This window comes from Danaus plexippus, chromosome 27 (genome assembly GCF_018135715.1).
Source record: "Danaus plexippus chromosome 27, MEX_DaPlex, whole genome shotgun sequence".
NCBI classification, from domain to species: Eukaryota; Metazoa; Arthropoda; class Insecta; order Lepidoptera; family Nymphalidae; genus Danaus; species Danaus plexippus.
The window spans coordinates 1,990,593-2,010,311 of record NC_083555.1 but is presented as its reverse complement, the minus strand read 5'-3'; the positions used below and the strand labels follow the sequence as shown (position 1 = coordinate 2,010,311).

At 30.0% G+C, this 19,719-nt stretch overlaps 1 protein-coding gene across 10 annotated transcripts in view; it reads left to right on the top strand.

Annotated features, from left to right (window-relative positions):
* The window catches only part of LOC116775529 (ryanodine receptor), an 84,306-nt gene that overhangs the window by 11,862 nt on the left and 52,725 nt on the right, over positions 1–19,719 (top strand). For 4 of the 10 annotated variants that reach the window (XM_061525038.1, XM_061525036.1, XM_061525034.1 and 1 more), the window contains exons 3-31: positions 2,591–2,740; positions 3,270–3,323; positions 4,572–4,649; positions 5,341–5,459; positions 5,837–5,906; positions 6,025–6,224; positions 6,742–6,924; positions 7,120–7,291; positions 7,511–7,680; positions 8,060–8,184; positions 8,669–8,872; positions 9,209–9,378; positions 9,868–10,058; positions 10,421–10,561; positions 11,084–11,238; positions 11,560–11,701; positions 11,985–12,195; positions 12,270–12,347; positions 12,610–12,740; positions 12,943–13,033; positions 13,606–13,755; positions 14,525–14,678; positions 14,953–15,080; positions 15,469–15,549; positions 16,462–16,561; positions 17,534–17,651; positions 17,939–18,019; positions 18,858–18,970; positions 19,293–19,404. In XM_061525038.1, coding sequence (XP_061381022.1) covers positions 2,591–2,740; positions 3,270–3,323; positions 4,572–4,649; positions 5,341–5,459; positions 5,837–5,906; positions 6,025–6,224; positions 6,742–6,924; positions 7,120–7,291; positions 7,511–7,680; positions 8,060–8,184; positions 8,669–8,872; positions 9,209–9,378; positions 9,868–10,058; positions 10,421–10,561; positions 11,084–11,238; positions 11,560–11,701; positions 11,985–12,195; positions 12,270–12,347; positions 12,610–12,740; positions 12,943–13,033; positions 13,606–13,755; positions 14,525–14,678; positions 14,953–15,080; positions 15,469–15,549; positions 16,462–16,561; positions 17,534–17,651; positions 17,939–18,019; positions 18,858–18,970; positions 19,293–19,404 — 3,872 coding nt within the window. Of the gene's footprint in view, positions 1–2,590; positions 2,741–3,269; positions 3,324–3,690; positions 3,709–4,571; positions 4,650–5,340; positions 5,460–5,836; positions 5,907–6,024; positions 6,225–6,741; positions 6,925–7,119; positions 7,292–7,510; positions 7,681–8,059; positions 8,185–8,668; positions 8,873–9,208; positions 9,379–9,867; positions 10,059–10,420; positions 10,562–11,083; positions 11,239–11,559; positions 11,702–11,984; positions 12,196–12,269; positions 12,348–12,609; positions 12,741–12,942; positions 13,034–13,605; positions 13,756–14,524; positions 14,679–14,952; positions 15,081–15,468; positions 15,550–15,831; positions 15,932–16,461; positions 16,562–17,533; positions 17,652–17,938; positions 18,020–18,857; positions 18,971–19,292; positions 19,405–19,719 lie in introns of all 10 variants that reach the window. The other 6 variants (XM_061525035.1, XM_061525031.1, XM_061525030.1 and 3 more) reach the window with 3 other exon arrangements.

Genomic DNA, 19,719 nt, shown 5'->3' with positions numbered 1-19,719 from the left:
TCATAAAGCTAGAAAATTAAAGGATTTTACGAGAAACATTAACTAGTTGAGTACTTTAACGATAAAATGATTCTTTAACATAAATTTTATGTAATCTTATTATATACAATGTTGATTACAGTAAATAAGAAAAAATATATAAAAAAAATAATAATAACAAACCTTTAATAGTATGTCTTTACTTTTTTTTGACAATTTTATGCTCGAGTACGTTGAACTTGATTTTATATATGTTTAAAATTCGTTGCAAGAAATAAATTTTTCTGAATTTTTTACGAGTCTTTCTAATAAAAGCTTTGAAATCTAGCGTTCAATTAACTGCTGAAATAAAAACGAAACTGTTTAAAAATGTTAGCAATTAGTCGAATAAAATGTATTGTCTATTTCAAAGCAGCTGTTGGTAACTGGGAGTTGGCAACTTAATGCCATTTATATATAGATTCAGATAAATGGATAAGACATAACGTGAATTATCGTGTAACATGCGAAAACAAAAAATAAAAAATGTTAAATTTTTAGTGATATTTTTTTACTCTTAGCTATATTAAGATTTATTATATTAAATATATTTTATATAGATCATTTAAATTGACTGCAAATTTGTTATCTTTTTTCAAAATAATTATAGGCTCAGATATTTAGAATAGCTTCTTGATTTAATTTGTCAGAACCAAAATTTAAAATATATTAAATGATATAACTAATTTAATCTGCCTAAAATATGACGATTCTCAGAAAAATGTGATAGTGTAGGGTAATTCCAATAATACCCTCCATGTCAAAATAACAGTGGGAATTGTTCTGGCAAATTGTTTTTAACCTTATAAAATAATTTACTGTTATATAAGCTGTACGTATAAGGAAAAACGTCCTAAATTTTTGATTTTAAAGAAATTTGTATTTTTTTAGACAAAAAATATTTTGGTTATGTCTCTTAAACGTGACCTACATTTTTACGTAATATCCTAGTGTCATAACAAAAAGTTCAGGGATGTTTAAGAAACTCGGTCTCCTCCATTCTACACGACACTGGCAGAATACACTGTGCACGTCTTTGCACGGATGAAGTCCGTATTTAAAATAACCTCAACCTAAGTAAGAACTCTAGATATATTGTAAGTTTATTTCATAAATTATGTAAGAGGTAATACTAAATTTAATAACTATAGCAAAAAAAGTATGTGTACAGTAAAATGCTCAATTTTTATAAAAAAAATATATTTTCTGTTACCTATACTCACAAAAAGTTGAGAAACAGCACCAAATTCATATTCTTATTTATTTTTTTGTAGGAAATAAAAAAGTTAATAAGAACATCCCTATTTAGATTTTTTAATTAATCAATCATTAACCTAAAACATTTCAAAAGCCAAATATATTGACTTTAGTTACGAAAACATCTTTTTAGTTATCAATTTACCATTTTAAAATATCTCTCTCCAATATTGCAAATGATAATTTGCCTATCCATCTGACGAGTATTCGATATGTATTTTTGCAAATGATATTCAGCTCCAGTTAAAAAAGGAACTAAAATATTTTCTCAAATAGAAGCACATTTCCCTCGAGATATTCAATTATTATTATACTAAATGCTATAATTATAAAACATCATTATACATAAATAGCATTGAAATGCAGTGTACGAATTTAGCAAGTGATTACGTAAATAGCTCACCATAGAAATACTTCCAGAATGTCCTATTAAACATAGATACATATAACAGTTTGATAAATTTGCGAAATCGATCGTTGTAATACAAATGAAACCCTTTAAAATCTAAACCAATTATACTTCATTTGCTCTCAACTGAATTCCCTACAATATTACTACCTTCTCTCTATTAATTAAACATGATATGAAGAAATATGAGAGTTTAATAGATTCTTTTTCGTCTAGACATACAATTCTATTGCTGTAAATTTACCTTAAATATTTGCGTCCATTGACTGACTCATCTCATTTCTGAATCTATAAGGCCCACGTTCTTGGCACGAATATTTGTTTGAAATAGTCAAATGTTAGACCAATGCTGTACAAATATTAAATTGTCTTGTATAATTTAATTGACTAAAATGATTAAGGTCAGCTTTGATGATTTCTTACACAGTCATTGAATCGTATCTCAAAATTTACTTTATCTTTTGTTTGACAAAAGAATAAAAATAAACAAACACATAACTTTTCCGTTGTAATATAGTAATATCCTAAATGTATGGAATCTTTTTAATTAACTACTAAGTTCTCATGAACTTAATGCGGTCGGATTTCTACCCATAATAAATAAGTTTCGGTCTTTCATAGCCATATCTCTACGAAAAAAAATGTTTTCAGTGTAAGAGTCTTCGTCAGTTGAAGAACCTACTTTACTTCTTTACTTTTGTACTATATAATACGTTTATCCTATATATATAAGATACAATATATTGCACAGATTAATTGAAAGGTGATAAAAATCTTTTAAAAAATAAACATTCAAAAGAGGCATTTATAAACATTACTTATTTGAAATATATGAACCGAAGTTTTTCATTAATTTCACATTAAATTAATTCAAATAAAAGACAATTATCTTGTTATAATCCACAGGAAGACATGGTCTGTCTGTCATGCACAGCGACTGGTGAACGTGTCTGTTTGGCAGCGGAGGGTTTTGGTAATCGGCACTGCTTCCTAGAGAATATCGCTGATAAGAACATACCGCCCGACCTATCACAATGCGTATTCGTTATCGAACAGGTGAAATAATTCTTAATAATTGTTTACACTAAAGAAAAATTAATAAAAATTTGTATTGAATATATATGTACATATACAGAAAGGTTCTTCATGTAAACCCAGTTTAAAACTATATCCTCAGTAGTAACATACATAACAATTGTTTAACTAAAGGTTAAGTTAAATTTTAAATTTTGCATATAAATTTTATTTTAGATTAAATCATTTTAATTATAATGAATTACGTAGATTTGAATTTTTGTTTAGTACTGTCACATCAGAGTTATCTTGTTTGGCGTGATGCCACAACCGCTGTTGTCTTGAATATTTATAGTTGTGTTAACGGAATCAATAACGTAAGCGATTTGAAAATGCTTTAAGCTTACATACCAGGTGTAAAAAATAGAATATTTCTTGAAATTAAAAATAAAAATCATACTGTATTATGTAATAATATTTTATTCTTCATAATTCTTACATATAAAGGTTTAAAAAATATTTTAATTTTTTTTTTTACACGGTAGTTGTAAATTTTTTTATCACTTCACAGGCGTTGTCGGTGAGGGCTCTTCAAGAACTAGTTACTGCTGCTGGCTCGGAAACTGTAAGTGTTTGAATTTCATTTATTCCTATAAGATAAATGTATTTAAATAACAAAAAAAAAAACACCCCGTATATGCTGTTCAAAGTAATTCTATAAATTAACTGTTATATATGTAAACCATTCATTGTGGGATTTTTATTTAGTTATATTTGAAATTTTGTTAATTTGCTTGTTAAATTGTGTTGTAACGTTGTAATAATCTTACTAAATAGAACTTTTTACGATGTTTCTATTATTATAAATCACCAAATGTAACTAAATTCTCTACACACCTAGTAATTTTATGTTCTTAACAATTGTTTTTTTTTTCCATCTGTGAATAATATTACCCTTTTTACGAAGTGCTTCCATGTTTAAATTTTTGCAGGGCAAAGAAAACTTATTAGTAAGTACACGTGCAAACAAAAATCGGTAAAAGTGACACGAAAAAAATGTGGCACAGTATAAAAAAAATAATGTGCTATACATTTTTATCGTGACTAATTGCATGATATTTTTATCCATCAATTTTAATAAATGGAAAATATACTAAATTTTATAAATACTGTTTTTGGAAAAATACTTTTTTTTCTATAACAATTTACAATACGATTTCCTTGGATTTAACACTAATTTATATAAATATATCGCTAAGTATGTGACAAAAGTTATGATGAATCATAACAATATCTGTTGATTAAATAATATTAATGTAAAAGCGCCTTCAATATTTCCTTATTTATTTGTTGTTTTTAATTATTATAACTATTAAAAGTTATATAGTATTTTATTAAAAAAAAATATATTAGTAAAACTTTTATTCGTGAAACGTTAAGTTCATGTATTTTTGTATGCACAAAACCCAGAAACGTTTTTTTAGAGTTTTAATAAATTTATAATGCACTTGAAATGTACATATCTACAATGCATGACTTTTTAGTGATTCAATATTTTTAAACATTCCCGCTATTTTTTTTATACTGAAAAGCATGTTATTGTGAGAATGACGACTATTTTATTAAAAAATAATACAATGATATATATTTTTTTAAAAATAAATCTTATTTTTTTTTATCATGAACTAATATTGACCTTTATAATTATCTCAATTAAACCGTTTCCATATTCTAAATTGATTCTCGTAGATTTAATATTATATACAAACATATATATACGAAAAAGCTCTATATATGTTAATATCGTTTGATACGTTTTATTTTATATGGATCAATGATTTATAATTTTTCATACGTTAAAAATTATTTTCAGGGAAAAGGTACTGGGTCGGGTCATAGGACCTTATTATATGGCAATGCTATTCTTTTACGCCATCTTAACAGTGATATGGTAAGTAAAATTTCATTATTAATACATTATAGTTTATACTATACAATACACTATACAATACAACTTAACAATACAAATTTTATACAATTTTTCTATGGACTATTTATATCCAGTAACGGTACAGAAACATTGTTTCTACTATAAAATTTCCGTTTTGATAATACGATTACTAGTACATGTATTTTAAGCCATTTTTATTATGGTATCTATTACAATATAATAATGATACATCGTCACCCCTAACTTCCACTCCTATATACTTAATTTTGAGGTCACATTCATTATTATAAGGGTGCTAAACCAGAATTACGGTTTTGGCGTAATAAAAATGAAGTAATGATCAGTAAGCTTGATTAATTACAAAATATTATGTGAGTAAATGAAACTTTTCTAGTATATTATCTATATTGTAGAATAAAAATATATAAAATAATGACAAAAGTAGGTATATGTATATATGTACAAAAAAAACCAAACGGAATGGATGTTAATCTGTGAAAATAATATTATAGTAATGGAGATCTTGATATCCAAATATAAAAATACTTTTTCATTTAACAATTTTATCGGTTTTGCTGAGAGAGAGAGAAATAGCTAACAAAGAAAAGAAATGCGATATTTACTTAATAATAAGAGCGCAAGAAATGTCAAATAAGTTTCATGATATATGTATATTTTTTTTGATATCTAGTATCTGGCTTGTCTATCAACATCGTCTTCGCAAGACAAGCTAGCCTTCGATGTGGGTCTCCAAGAACACTCCCAAGGGGAAGCCTGCTGGTGGACATTACATCCAGCTAGCAAGCAGAGGTATTAAGTTTTAAATATAATAAAAAACAATGAAACGTAAGATTTTCGCGAGTATTCATTGAAATAAAACTAATATTTACAACCGTTTATAATTATTTTTAACAACACACTCCCGATGTTTCGTTTATTTTGCACCAACCGTGATCACGGTTCCTATATTTGGTAGATAATAAATAACAAGACAATCTGACAGATATTCACATCTCGTCTGGTCGTGATCACGGTTGCTGCAAGTAACCGAAACTTCGGGAGTATAATCTTAAAAATAATTATAAACGTGTGGGAAATCCGTAAAATATTAGTTTTATTTCAATAATAAAAACACTCCGTTAATTGTTACGTGATAACAATTATATCTTGATGTAATCAATTATCAGATCTGAAGGTGAGAAGGTTCGTGTGGGTGACGACTTGATTCTCGTCTCTGTTGCCACTGAAAGATATTTGGTAAGTAAAATACATGATGTATATTTTAAGTTTGAAGTTATAATTCAAAATTAAGAAAATTAAATGTGTTTATAAAGTAATATATACAATATTGATTGAAATTACCATTTGTTTTAAGCACACGACAAAAGAGAATGAAGTTTCCATAGTAAACGCTTCTTTCCACGTAACCCACTGGTCCGTACAACCTTACGGTACCGGTATTTCACGTATGAAGTACGTCGGTTACGTTTTTGGGGGGGATGTACTGCGTTTCTTCCATGGAGGGGACGAGTGCTTAACAATACCAAGTACTTGGACTAAGGAAGGCGGACAGAAGTAAGTATTATTTGTAAGCTCTCCTGCTTACACGAAATGTAAAAATTGCTTACTCATAAGAACGTAAAACTGTCTGTGCAACCATTGTTCAGCAAGTGAATGTTTTTTATACTGATATTTTGTTATTTTTAAAGCAATAGGATTATGATTAAGATACTGCAGAAATGCATTTTCATAGTGACGTTACATTTAACGAGGTGATTAACTCGTTTCCTCTTTGGTTACCTTTCATATTAACTGAACTACCTGATCCTATAATTTAATAAGACGCTATGATTTTTTTTTAAATTCCATGGATTCACCTCGCGGATGCGGGGTCCATCTCGTAGCAGGGAGAGGAGCTAAAACAGTGCCTGGGACTTACAACCCTGGTGTATGTTTAAGGGGCCCCTATCTTAGGCGCTTTAAACGCTCATCTCCACCGTCCAAGCTCCTCTCTCTCCTTAACCATATTTGAAATTAACTTACTAGGAAACCCTTAGAAGAAAATATTAATTGTACATACATTGTTTTTCAGTATCGTAGTGTATGAAGGTGGGTCAGTGATGTCACAGGCACGATCCCTGTGGAGACTTGAGCTGGCTCGCACGAAATGGGCAGGCGGTTTCATTAACTGGTACCACCCAATGAGAATACGACACATCACTACTGGGCGATATCTGGGAGTAAATGATCAGAATGAGCTCTATCTAGTTAGCAGGTATGAAATCCCAACAAAATTAACTTAATCATACCCAAATATGATAATTTTATCATGAGTAGTCACAAAAATATTTAAATAATACTACGATTAAAACGATAAAGTCTATTACCTAATTGTGATTGAACAAAAAAATATTAGTATAGGTAAGGACGAAACCAATAATCAATCCCTTTTTTATGATTTGTTAATTAGAGAGGAAGCCACAACAGCATCATGTGCCTTTTGTCTTCGCCAAGAGAAAGATGATCAGAAGGTTGTTCTTGAAGACAAGGATTTGGAAGTGATCGGAGCTCCCATCATCAAATATGGTGACTCCACTGTTATAGTTCAACATTCTGAAACTGGACTCTGGTTGTCTTATAAGGTTGGTAGTTTTAAAAGATACTGATTAACATTTTATGGGATTATAAGATGTAGCTTAATCACATATATAATAGGGAACGTTCTTTATTTTAAAAAATATCTTATAACATTAAAATTTGGCCTTTGTTTTTCTCCCACTTCGAACCCTAATAAATGAAATGCAAAATAATTTAAAAACATAACTTTAATTGGAAATTCATATAATCATTTCTTTTGTTAGTCATACGAAACGAAGAAGAAGGGTGTGGGCAAGGTTGAAGAAAAACAGGCGATACTTCATGAAGAAGGTAAAATGGACGATGGACTCGATTTCTCCAGATCTCAAGAAGAAGAATCAAGAACTGCTCGAGTTATTAGAAAATGTTCATCTCTATTTACCAAATTTATTAAGTAAGAAATTTTATATATTTCATTTAAATTTGTATTATTTTTTTTTTACTTTTTGTGCTGTTCGCTATACTAGTCACTGAATAAAGATCAAGATAAACGAAATCACCAATTACAAATAAAACTTTTCTGCGTAAACAATATATTTTTTACAACCCCATATTTCTTTTACATAACATTTTTCAATGAGCTATTTCTTGGTAATTTAAATAAGGGTAGATACAATCTAGTCCTTATTCGATACAGGTAACTTATACGACTCAAAAAAAATTGCAGAAAATCAAAATAAAAATTAATATGTATGAATAAATACAACACTTCTTTCGGTATCTGTCTTTATCTCATGCAGTTTAAAAAGTATAATATTCAAATAATATTACAGTGGTCTTGAAACGCTCCAAGAAAACCGTCGTCACTCGATGTTCTTCGCGTCAGTGAACCTCGGGGAGATGGTCATGTGCTTGGAGGATTTGATCAATTATTTTGCGCAACCAGATGAAGATATGGGTAAGTTAACTTATTATATTGGTTATCGGTTTTCGGATATACACAAACACATGATCAGGAACTTTTGTACTAGTAGCTCTGCTAGTAAACTGCTCTACGAGATAATTAAAAGGCCTCAAAAACTTATCGGCTACCTATTTATTTCAACGATGCCAACGTTGTTATGGAATTTCTTGTCTAACTAGAAAGCCTCATTCTGCTACTTTTAAATCAAGATTAACACAGTATTACTTTTGTGGCAAACGTGAAAATGTTAATATTTACTGAATTTTCTATATATTCTTATAAGTAAGGATGTAATGTTTTATTATTTAAATATAAATATTTGAGTACTTATAACCATCCTTTAAAATCTTCTCTCACAGATTAATGGGTAACCCGAAGAGATCTTCCACAGACACAAGTTTATCTCATATAACTTCCATTTACTTTCAATTTTGTTTTATATCTGTTGTTCAAAAGTAAATAAATCTGTTTGCCACAGAACACGAAGAGAAGCAGAACAAATTCCGGGCTCTTCGGAACAGACAGGACCTATTCCAAGAGGAGGGCATACTTAACCTGATATTGGAAGCCATCGACAAAATCAATGTCATCACCTCCCAGGGTTTCCTAGCTGGATTCCTTGCTGGAGACGAATCCGGGCAAAGCTGGGATATGATATCAGTATATTTGTATCAACTGTTGGGTTAGTATGGTGGTTATAATTATAATTAAAATGTATGCTGTTTTGGACATGAAACAATCACACAAAAAAATCATTATAGCAAGAAAAGACACATTTAAAAAATATATGAATATTGCAAGGACTATATGTATTTAAATGTTATTATCAAAATCATTTCAAATTGAGGTAAATACATATTTAAAAAATGGTTATATGTAAAATATAATATACACAATAGTTTCAATTTTCTTGGCCAAAATAGCGATATTTAAATCAAATTTAAAACGAATGTCACACACATACAATATCGTCGCTGAATTATCGGTTTTTATTTCATATAATTGAATTATTTTCCAGCTGCCATTATAAAAGGCAACCATACTAATTGCGCGCAGTTTGCTAACTCAAACCGCCTCAATTGGCTTTTCTCGCGTCTTGGGTCCCAGGCCTCAGGTGAAGGAACTGGAATGTTAGACGTATTACATTGCGTGCTCATAGACTCACCCGAGGCGTTGAACATGATGAGAGTAAGCAATAGATTGTGTGTTATTTATGCTTATAATAATATTAAATATATTTACACATCGCAGTGAAGGTTAAAGCGTTACAGTTGGTTACTTATAATAATAATTATTAATTTAGTTATGGCTTTAGATATATAAATGTATGTTTGTTGGCCATTTGCTTGAAAATATTTTATTTGCTTGAAATTTAATATAATATATAGTATTCCAGAACTTAAAAAAAAATATCAAAAAGTTATGACTTGTTTTATAACAAAAGGGGGAAAAGGCTTTTGAAAATACACAGATAGATATATATTTGTTACGACAAACATATTATAAAATTAAAGAAAACCCTATGCTTGTACTCTTAAGATACTAAATAGAGTAATCATGTCAAAAACTGTAATCATGACGGAAGACTTACGACACTCCTCGTTTTGTGTCGGGGCTTAAAACTGTATTATCATAACTACAATGATGGATAAATAAAATCTATATTTCTTCTTTCAGGATGAACATATAAAAGTCATAATATCACTTCTGGAGAAGCACGGCAGAGACCCCAAAGTATTAGACGTGTTGTGTTCCCTGTGTGTTGGTAATGGGGTCGCTGTGAGATCATCTCAGAACAACATCTGTGACTACCTACTCCCAGGGAAAAATCTGCTTTTACAAACGCAACTTGTCGATCACGTGTCGAGGTAGTTATCTTAATTTATTTGATTCCATTCGTAATAAACATTAAATTATTAAAGAAGGAACAAAATATTACCATTATTTTCTAAATAATGTTAAAAAAATTCGATGTTTTCGAAAGTTGCAAAATTAAAATTTAGCGATGAAACTTTCATCTCAAAAATTGCAGGTTGAACATATAAAATATTAATTGCATACAAGCACGAAAGCTAAGTTAGAAAAAATACTTTTATATGACTACTCGTAAGCCATTGGTTGAACTAAATTACTATTATTGTAGATATTATTATTTATCTTATATTAAATCCAATGGTTAGTATTTATACAAGACAACCTAGCCAACTCATAATCAAAAATTCTATTGCAGCGTTCGTCCAAACATTTTCGTGGGCCGCGTTGAAGGTTCTGCCGTTTATCAAAAGTGGTATTTCGAAGTTACGATGGATCACATTGAGAAGACGACCCATATGATGCCACATTTGCGGATCGGTTGGGCGAACACTTCTGGGTAACAGATCTAAGACTTTCGCGAGTATTCATATAAATTAAACTAATATTTTCGGATTATCTCGTCTGCCCGTGATCACGGTTGCTACAAAGTAACTGAAACATCGGGAGTATGTAGTTTTAAAAGTAATGAAATAAAGCGTAGTAATCCGAAAATATTAGTTTCATTTTCGGGTATGGAATGAGAGTACTGCTCTGATAAACTGATGTGTGTGTTCTTGCTAGAATTAGAGTGGCAGTTTAAATATACATTTACCTTGAATCTGAAAGTTTTAGTGTCATGAAAATTAGTAATTTTGAAACTAGAGTATGAATGTTTGTATTTACTGAATATATTTCCCATATTTATTTTGTGTTCATATTATAAATAAATGAAACAACAAAATTAACCTAACTCCAAACAATCCTGGACGTAATTTTCATATATTCATGCTATTTAATATTAACATAGAGTCGTCCGAATATGCAAATTGAATTAATCAACTAATGAATTAGTTACTCATGCAATACTCGATTTGTTCAGATATGTCCCCTACCCTGGTGGGGGTGAGAGGTGGGGTGGAAACGGCGTAGGAGACGATCTCTACTCCTTTGGGTTTGATGGTGCCTTCTTATGGTCTGGGGGGCGAAAAACCCCAGTCAACAGAACTCACAGTGAAGAACCCTTCATAAGGAAAGGTAAGTTGAGTTGATTAGCTTATAACTTAGATAGTATGATCTAGACTGATTTTGGTTTAAATATTTAAAAAAATAAATATATTATTAAATATGCCAGTAAACAAGATTTTGTTACATACGTGTTGAATTATATAAATGTTTATCTTAATTTATTTCCAAGACTTTTTAAAATACAAAATATATATATGTTATCGTAAGGTTAGAAAACAGTAATTAAAACATTAAAATAGTTATAAGCAGTGAGCCAACTATAGCAAAACTAATATGAAAAATAATAAAAGTAATAAAATCTATATAAATTAAAACTTTATTTATTTATAGGTGATGTGATCGGTTGTGCTTTGGATCTGACTATACCACTAATCAACTTCATGTTCAATGGTGTGAGAGTTACTGGGTCCTTCACCAACTTCAACTTGGAGGGGATGTTCTTTCCTGTTATCAGTTGTTCTAGTAAATTAAGGTATGTGATATTAAGATACTAGCAGATAAATTATATGAATAATTAAAAAATCAGCTTGGAGTTAAAATGGTAAAATAGATATTTGTATGCGTCAAAATTTTTGGATTGCTTTTTAAATGGAAGAAAATTTTTAATATTTTTATTATATTTTAATAAAATATCTCTCTATAATAATTCATAATATATTCTGATAAGAAACATGAATGATTTGTAAGGACCTATTACATATTAAATTTGGTTATGTGAATGATTTTAAACGGGTAATTTCTTTTTTTCTCTATAGTTGTCGTTTCCTTCTTGGCGGAGAACACGGTCGTCTTCGTTACGCGGCACCGGAAGGTTATTCGCCATTGGTAGAGTCGCTTTTACCACAACAGATATTGAACCTGGAACCCTGCTTTTATTTCGGCAATTTGGCCAAAAGAGCACTCGCCGGTCCTACTCTCGTTCAAGATGATACGGCCTTTGTTCCAACACCTGTTGATACTTTATCTGTAAGTAAACTTAAAAATTACATATATCTTTTCCTTTTAACTTGAAAATTAATATTTTTTAATTCATTTTTCAGATCACTCTCCCTACATACATCGAACAAATCAGAGACAAACTTGCAGAAAATATTCACGAGATGTGGGCAATGAATAAGGTATTATAAAAACCAATTAGAAGTTATTTCTGAAAATATTTTATACAATAATTAATTGTTATTCGAGAAGTTCTTGGGAATAAAAATATGTTACTTATAAATAAAACTAATACCCGTAGTACTTTTGATTTTATTTAAATTTATAATACCAAGAACATAGCAAAATTTATGTATACTGTAAATGTTTCAAACATAAAAGATTTTTTTTTTCATTTTAAATAAATTAATAATAAACTCTTGATGCTTTACGTTATGTTGTTAGATTGAGGCTGGTTGGTGTTACGGGGAATCACGTGATGATTCACGTCGCGTACATCCTTGTCTGGTGCCATTCGAGAGGCTCCCACCAGCTGAGAAACGATATGACATACAACTAGCTGTACAAACTCTTAAGTATGTATTCACTTTAAATAATTATAGATATAGTTGTAAACTTTATTGCATGCATAAACCATACTGCCTGTTTAGATTTTACATACTTTAAAGATGAAGTTCTTTATTCATACAAATTGTATGTCGATTTACCTGTTATATAGATATGGTTATCGTACTGTATGTTACGAATATCATTATAAAATATATGTATACATTTCAGAACAATCCTCGCTTTGGGTTACTACATCAGTCTTGATAAACCACCGGCTAGAATACGTAACGTCCGTTTACCAAACGATCCATTTATGCAAGTAAGTTTGATTTCAATACCTAATATAGATCGTACCATATTTGACATTACCCAAATCGTTGTTTTTCTTGTATAAAATTCTAAACATCTATGTAAACGGCGCTATAGGATTTTTTCTGTCGGTCCATTATATTTTGTTTATATTTTTTCCTTATTATATGAACTTAAGTTTTACATAGAAATTATGTTTTAAATGTATTTTAAAGTATAATCAAATCAATAAAATCATGTGGCTTATAGAAAATATTGCTAAATTATATGAACTGTTGAGAAAACTTCCAAAATAATAAAAAGCAAACTTGTACTGCACCTATTCGGAACATTTACTTTTATTATTTTATAAATAAAAATCTAAATCTGCCAGTCAGTTTTTCCTGTCAAAGTTAGTCCACTACTCTATAAGACAACCAGTACGAATTACAAACAGACATATGAAAAGATATATCATACATACCTTTTGCAGGAAGTTATTTTAACATTACTGAAAGACCCAAACATTTTTTTATAGATAATGGACGGCAATTGATTTTAATCTAAATAATATTGTAGTACAAGTAATAACCCTTGTCCTAGTCTAACGGCTACAAGCCAGCACCACTCGACCTGAGCGCCGTAACTCTCACCCCTAAAATGGATGAACTGGTAGACCAGCTCGCTGAGAACACTCACAACTTGTGGGCCAGAGAGAGGATCCAGCAAGGATGGACTTACGGACTGAACGAGGTAGGTGAAGTTTATCAAAATTAGGTATAGTCTTTAATAAGTATAGTATAGTCTTTCATATAAATATTTTACAATGTTATCACTACACTCTTATTCGCTTTGCATCTCTATAATTTATTTGTCAGAACATTTATTTACGAAAAGTTAATGTCAAAATAAAAAAATGTTTTTAAGACACCAAAAATTTTTTTGTTAAAGGAATAAACATATTAGTCGCTCTGCATTTCTTGTCTATTTATTTTAACCAGGTTGTTCACAAAGATACATATTATATTCAAATATAATATATTGTATAACCCATACTATAAATATGGTAACAAAACATAAACTAAATACAGTTTATGTAATATTTAATACTTTGACATTTAAATATAAAATATTAAGTACAAAAATTAAGGTGGTAGAGCCTTGTCGTGGTCAGTTACTATAGCTCGAACATGGGCTGGCTGAACCGGGGAAGTACCACCCTCTCAAAGAAAATCTGCGTGAAGTAGCTTTAATGGCGCCGTTTCGACCGATGAGTGAAAGCGCCGTTTGTCCTTTCCCTTTTCCCACCCATTCCTCCGCTTCTACTACAATCAAGGTCGGCAACGCATCTGCAACACCCCTATGTTGCAAATGTCCATGGACGACAGTAACTACCTTCCATCAAGTAGGACGTCTGCTCGTTCGCCACCTTAGCTGTAAAAAATAATAATTTAATCAATGTTTTTTAATTTTTGTTTCATTTGTTGTACATTAACTTTATTTTTATATAAACTTTTCTCAGGATACGGAGATGCATAGATCGCCTCACTTGGTCCCATACCCGAAAGTAGATGACGCAATCAAGAAGGCGAACCGTGACACAGCATCCGAGACCGTACGAACTTTACTAGTTTATGGATACAATCTGGATCCTCCCACTGGGGAACAGCATGAAGGTAATACTATACGCATTTTTACAATATATTTATAATGAGGTATTTCCAGTGAGTCATCTGATAGAGAAAAAATTACTTACATTTTTGGTAAGGAATTATTTATGCCACTTATTCTATTGAGTAGAAAATTTTGTTGAAATCGTTTGTATAGTTTGAAAATAAATATTCTATAATTATATTTTGACGTGAATTATTCTAAATACGTATTACTTTAAATTTTCTTCCCTGAAATATTAATTCTCTTTGATCTGATTACTTTTTCATGTTTTTTCAGCACTTTTGGCTGAAGCCTCTAAACAGAAGCAGGTTGACTTCAGAACTTATAGAGCTGAAAAAAACTATGCTGTCAGTTCTGGGAAATGGTATTTTGAATTCGAAATACTTACAGCTGGACCAATGCGAGTAAGTATTATTAACTTTTAAGTAATACAATTGTTAATTGAAGTTGTTGATTGTATTTGTTATACCGAAAACAATTATCCAATTACCAGCGTGTTTTAAACCGCTTAAGGCTTCGTTCACACGGCATTGTCCTTCACGTTTTTTTGCAGTATACGTCTTAACGTATAAATAGTGACCATACAACGCACATAGATCCATTCACACGTACACGTTTTTCTGCCGTACAATCGTCGTGTGAATGGATCTATGTGCGTTGTATGGTCACTATTTATACGTTAAGACGTATACTGCAAAAAAACGTGCAGGACAATGCCGTGTGAACGAAGCCTAAAAGTTATAAATATTTGTGAACAAGTCAAAAAAAGTCTATAAATTATTTGCATTACAGGTTGGCTGGGCTCATGCTGATATGGCGCCCGGCATGATGCTAGGACAAGACGATAATTCGTGGGCCTTTGATGGTTATAATGTAAGATTTTTAATTTTAAATAAGTCTCATTTAAATATACCATTCAGAATATTTGTGATCTAGATTAGTTGAACCAATATTTGTATTTAGTAATATTATTCTAAGTTCATTTACTATTGGATTTGATATAACTATATGATTGAAATAACTTTGTCATAGTGTCAGTTATCGAATTCTTTGGAGGATTTATATTTTTAAATATTATAGGTTAGTTAAAGAATTTATCTATGAGGTAAAATGTGAGTTAAAACGACTATTTGGTCAAATTTAATCCCCATTCAGTGTTTGAAGTGGCACGGCGGTGCGAGCGATACTTTCGGTCAACAGTTGAAAGTTGGGGACATTGTCGCTTGCTTCCTAGACGTTACCGATCAGACAATTAGTGAGTTGACTTGTCTGATCAATGTTAGGTGTTCGTTTAATTAAAGTACTTGTAATTTAATTAAATTGTTTGTTTTAACTATTGTATATTACCATAGGATTATGTGTTGCCTAATTATTTATTATCGTTTCTTGTAAACTAACTTAAATATAATCATTCACAAAAATTTTATAACATGTTTACTTATCTAAAGCTAATGAAGGTAGATCCCTATTTATGAGCGTATTTGTTAAGAAGGAACTTTATTACGCTAGAATTATTAAGCATTTATCAGACAAGCAAAACAAACATTGTTTTTTTCTTGTAATAAATCTAATGTATACTGCTAGCACAAACGTTAAAAAAAATGTACTTATGTACTTTTGGTAAGGCGTTGTTTTAAATAAACTAAAATAAATTTCAATTTGTAAAAACATGGTTTAATAATAAGCCATGGAACAGTTAAAGTTAAGAAAATATATATAAATAAAAGGATGATTTTTTTCTTCCAAAATTTAAAGAGTTCAAACAAAATTATTAATTGTTTTAAGGAAGAAAAAGTGTACTCTGGTAGTACAGAGTCATTCGGCAAGCAATGGGCGGTCGGTGACGTTGTAGGAGTATTCCTTGATCTGATAGACAAAACGATAAGTAATGACACTTAGCTTGCTTGATAGTTACGTGGCTGAAACATTTTTAATAGAACTTTGTTCTTTTATTAAGATTTAGTTTGTATTATTAGTATTTTATATATTTTTTGTTGTTTTAATTTAGTCTTAGTTGTATTTGAGGCAAAGATGTTCTGGCCACTCATTCACGCAAGGCTTAAAATTTTCTTAGCTTCTCGATCGCCGAAAATACGTCAGCTTCTGATATAATACCATAGCATTCGCTTCGCTTTATTTTGAAATGGAATCGATACCTATTTTTAGTTTTTTTTTTTGTTATGAATAAATCGTTTGTTTAGTCAAAGACGCATGGAATCGTAAAAAATCATTAAAATTTTATATTATTTCAATGCACCGAAAGTTTGATTTGCTGTATAGGGCAGTCGCAATTATACTTACGAATGATTAAGCATTATGTACACTTGGACAAACACGTTTAACTTTTATACCAACACTGAAAATGCTATCCAGAACAGAAGCATTTTGCTTGCGATTCTTAATTAATAACTATTGTATTAAAATCCAAATACATTTAATAGAATGATGAAATCATCGATCTAAATATCGATTATTCAGTTTTCGCATTCATTAATCGTATTTAAATCGATGAACTTACCATTCTATGTATTTTAACTATCACATTGTGACGTAATTATATTGTATTGTTCTAAGTAATATTAATTGTAACAAAGCTTTTTGTACTGACTAACAAGCTTGTTATCGTTTTAATTTTTTTTTTGTAATTAACATTGAAATTCATTTAGGAGATTTTAAAAACAGCATCTTTATGAAAATGTAGACTTTATATTTAATAAATATAGCTAAAATCGTATCAAAATAATATTTAGATTAATTGTTTAAAATAGATACTTATCTAAAGTAACTACTAGTTTTTTTTGTTTTAGTAAGTGTTAAATAAGAGCATGAAAATAAAACTTTTACTTTGTTCAAAAAGGTTTTTCTCTCAACGGGGAGTTGTTGATGGATGCTTTGGGGGGAGAAACTACATTTGCTGATGTCCAAGGCGACAATTTCGTGCCAGCCTGTACATTGGGAGTAGGACAAAAGGCTAGGTAAGAAAATAGTTGACTAATTCAATATTTTGACTTGCTATAGACCAAGTAAATTGGATTCTCATTCTTGTAAAACAATGGGCATATGGTGTTTTGCGCGAAGCTGAAAAACCCCTATTTTTTATTTTATTTCTGGGAATCATAAGTAAAAACAATATTAAATTACAAGTAATTGTTTTGGGTGAAACGTATACAATGAAAAAAGTTTATTGAGAATATAATATTGATGATAATATAACTTTTTACATATCGTCATAGATTTTATATTTAAAATTATTTGTTCATAGGCTGTCATACGGTCAAGATGTGAATTCTTTGAAATATTTTACCACTTGCGGTCTTCAAGAAGGATACGAGCCTTTCTGTGTGTAAGTATACTGATTATTAGTGTATTACAAGATTAAAACCGATTTTATTTTGTGTTTGAGATGAGTCGTTACTCGTAGTTTGTCTCGTTAAAGTAGTGGTAAGTACGGATCTAATGACATTGTGTTTTGTCTTATAATCATTCCAATGACGTGACTATAATCAGTCTTTTTAGACTTTACTCATCTTGGGTTCATAGAATATCAGTGATACAGTCTATTCATTTAGTAGGAATTGTAAAAAATATAGTAAGAAATAATTTAAAAAATCACATTTTAAATTCGCTGCGAACAACAAAAGACAGCATATGTTTTATTGAAGTTTAATTTCAATATTTGTGGATATACAATAATTTTTAATTTTCCCATTGTTGTGTACGTATAGAGGCTATCTTGTGTTCCGACACGGGAACATGCAACATACAATTGTCCATGGGAAAAGCAATCCACATCCAAATCTAGACCACACGTTTCTAAAGATAGACCTTGAGCTTTGTTTTTGAAATTGAATAGAATTATTTTTTTAACTGCGAGTCGTATGCCCTTGCAGCATTTTGGCTGGTTAAAGGCGCACTTAGGGGTATGTTAGTATCGTGAAAAATAGATAAAAACAATCCTTGAAACGTGTTGTATATCGTGTCAAATATTCAGCTGAATCGGTGCCGAGCATTTGAGTTATCGAAGCATACACAAACCAACATAACATTTTTATATATGTAGATTTAGGTTTGTTTGTATCACTTTAAAAAAATGTTAACTAATCATATTATTTGAATTAAAGTAATTTAAGATATTTACCCTGTATAATTATGTAATATTATACATATATTTTTTAACATAGAAATATGAAACGTGACGTCACCCATTGGTATACAAAGGACCAGCCGATATTTGAAAATACGGATGAAATGGCGGACACCAGAATAGACGTAACAAGAATACCAGCTGGATCCGGTAATTATCCCTATATTGCCTATATGAACGTAAAATTAATTAAAATCTTTTGATAATTTGGTAAAAACATAATTATAGAGGATATAGTAGTTATGTAAATTTATTATTATTGAATACCATTAAGCAAATAATGACCTTAAAATTAATGTACGTAGTTCACAAATCATATCTCAAATTGCAGACGTTATATTATAAAAATTGCCAGTGAATTAAATACCAGTACGATTTTCAGTTTTATTGTTAAGAGTATTTCTAGCCAGTTATTTATCTTTATACTGAAGTATATAATATAATTCACAATAAAATCTTGTGTTACTTTCAGACACTCCACCTTGCCTTAAAATATCCCATAACACGTTTGAGACGATGGAAAAGGCTAATTGGGAGTTCTTGAGGCTCTCTTTACCAGTTATTTGTTTGTCCGAATTTATTGAGTAAGTTATTCAAAATAAAGATGATTTTTTTCATACTTTCATAATTTTTATAATCCTTAATCATATACCATTATGACATATCCATGGTGGAAAAAATAAAAAAATAATGTGCTACGTAAAAAAAATTACTTAATTTCGTGGATGCCAGACACAAAATTGTACATGATCCTATTTATTAAATTGATGAAAAGCCACTTTGGTTTACTAAAATATACTGATACCATATGGATCCGATTAAAAATATAAAATTATGTCAAAGCATTAACTTTTAAATTAAATTCTTAATGATAAGAAATCAATTGAATTACTTTTATT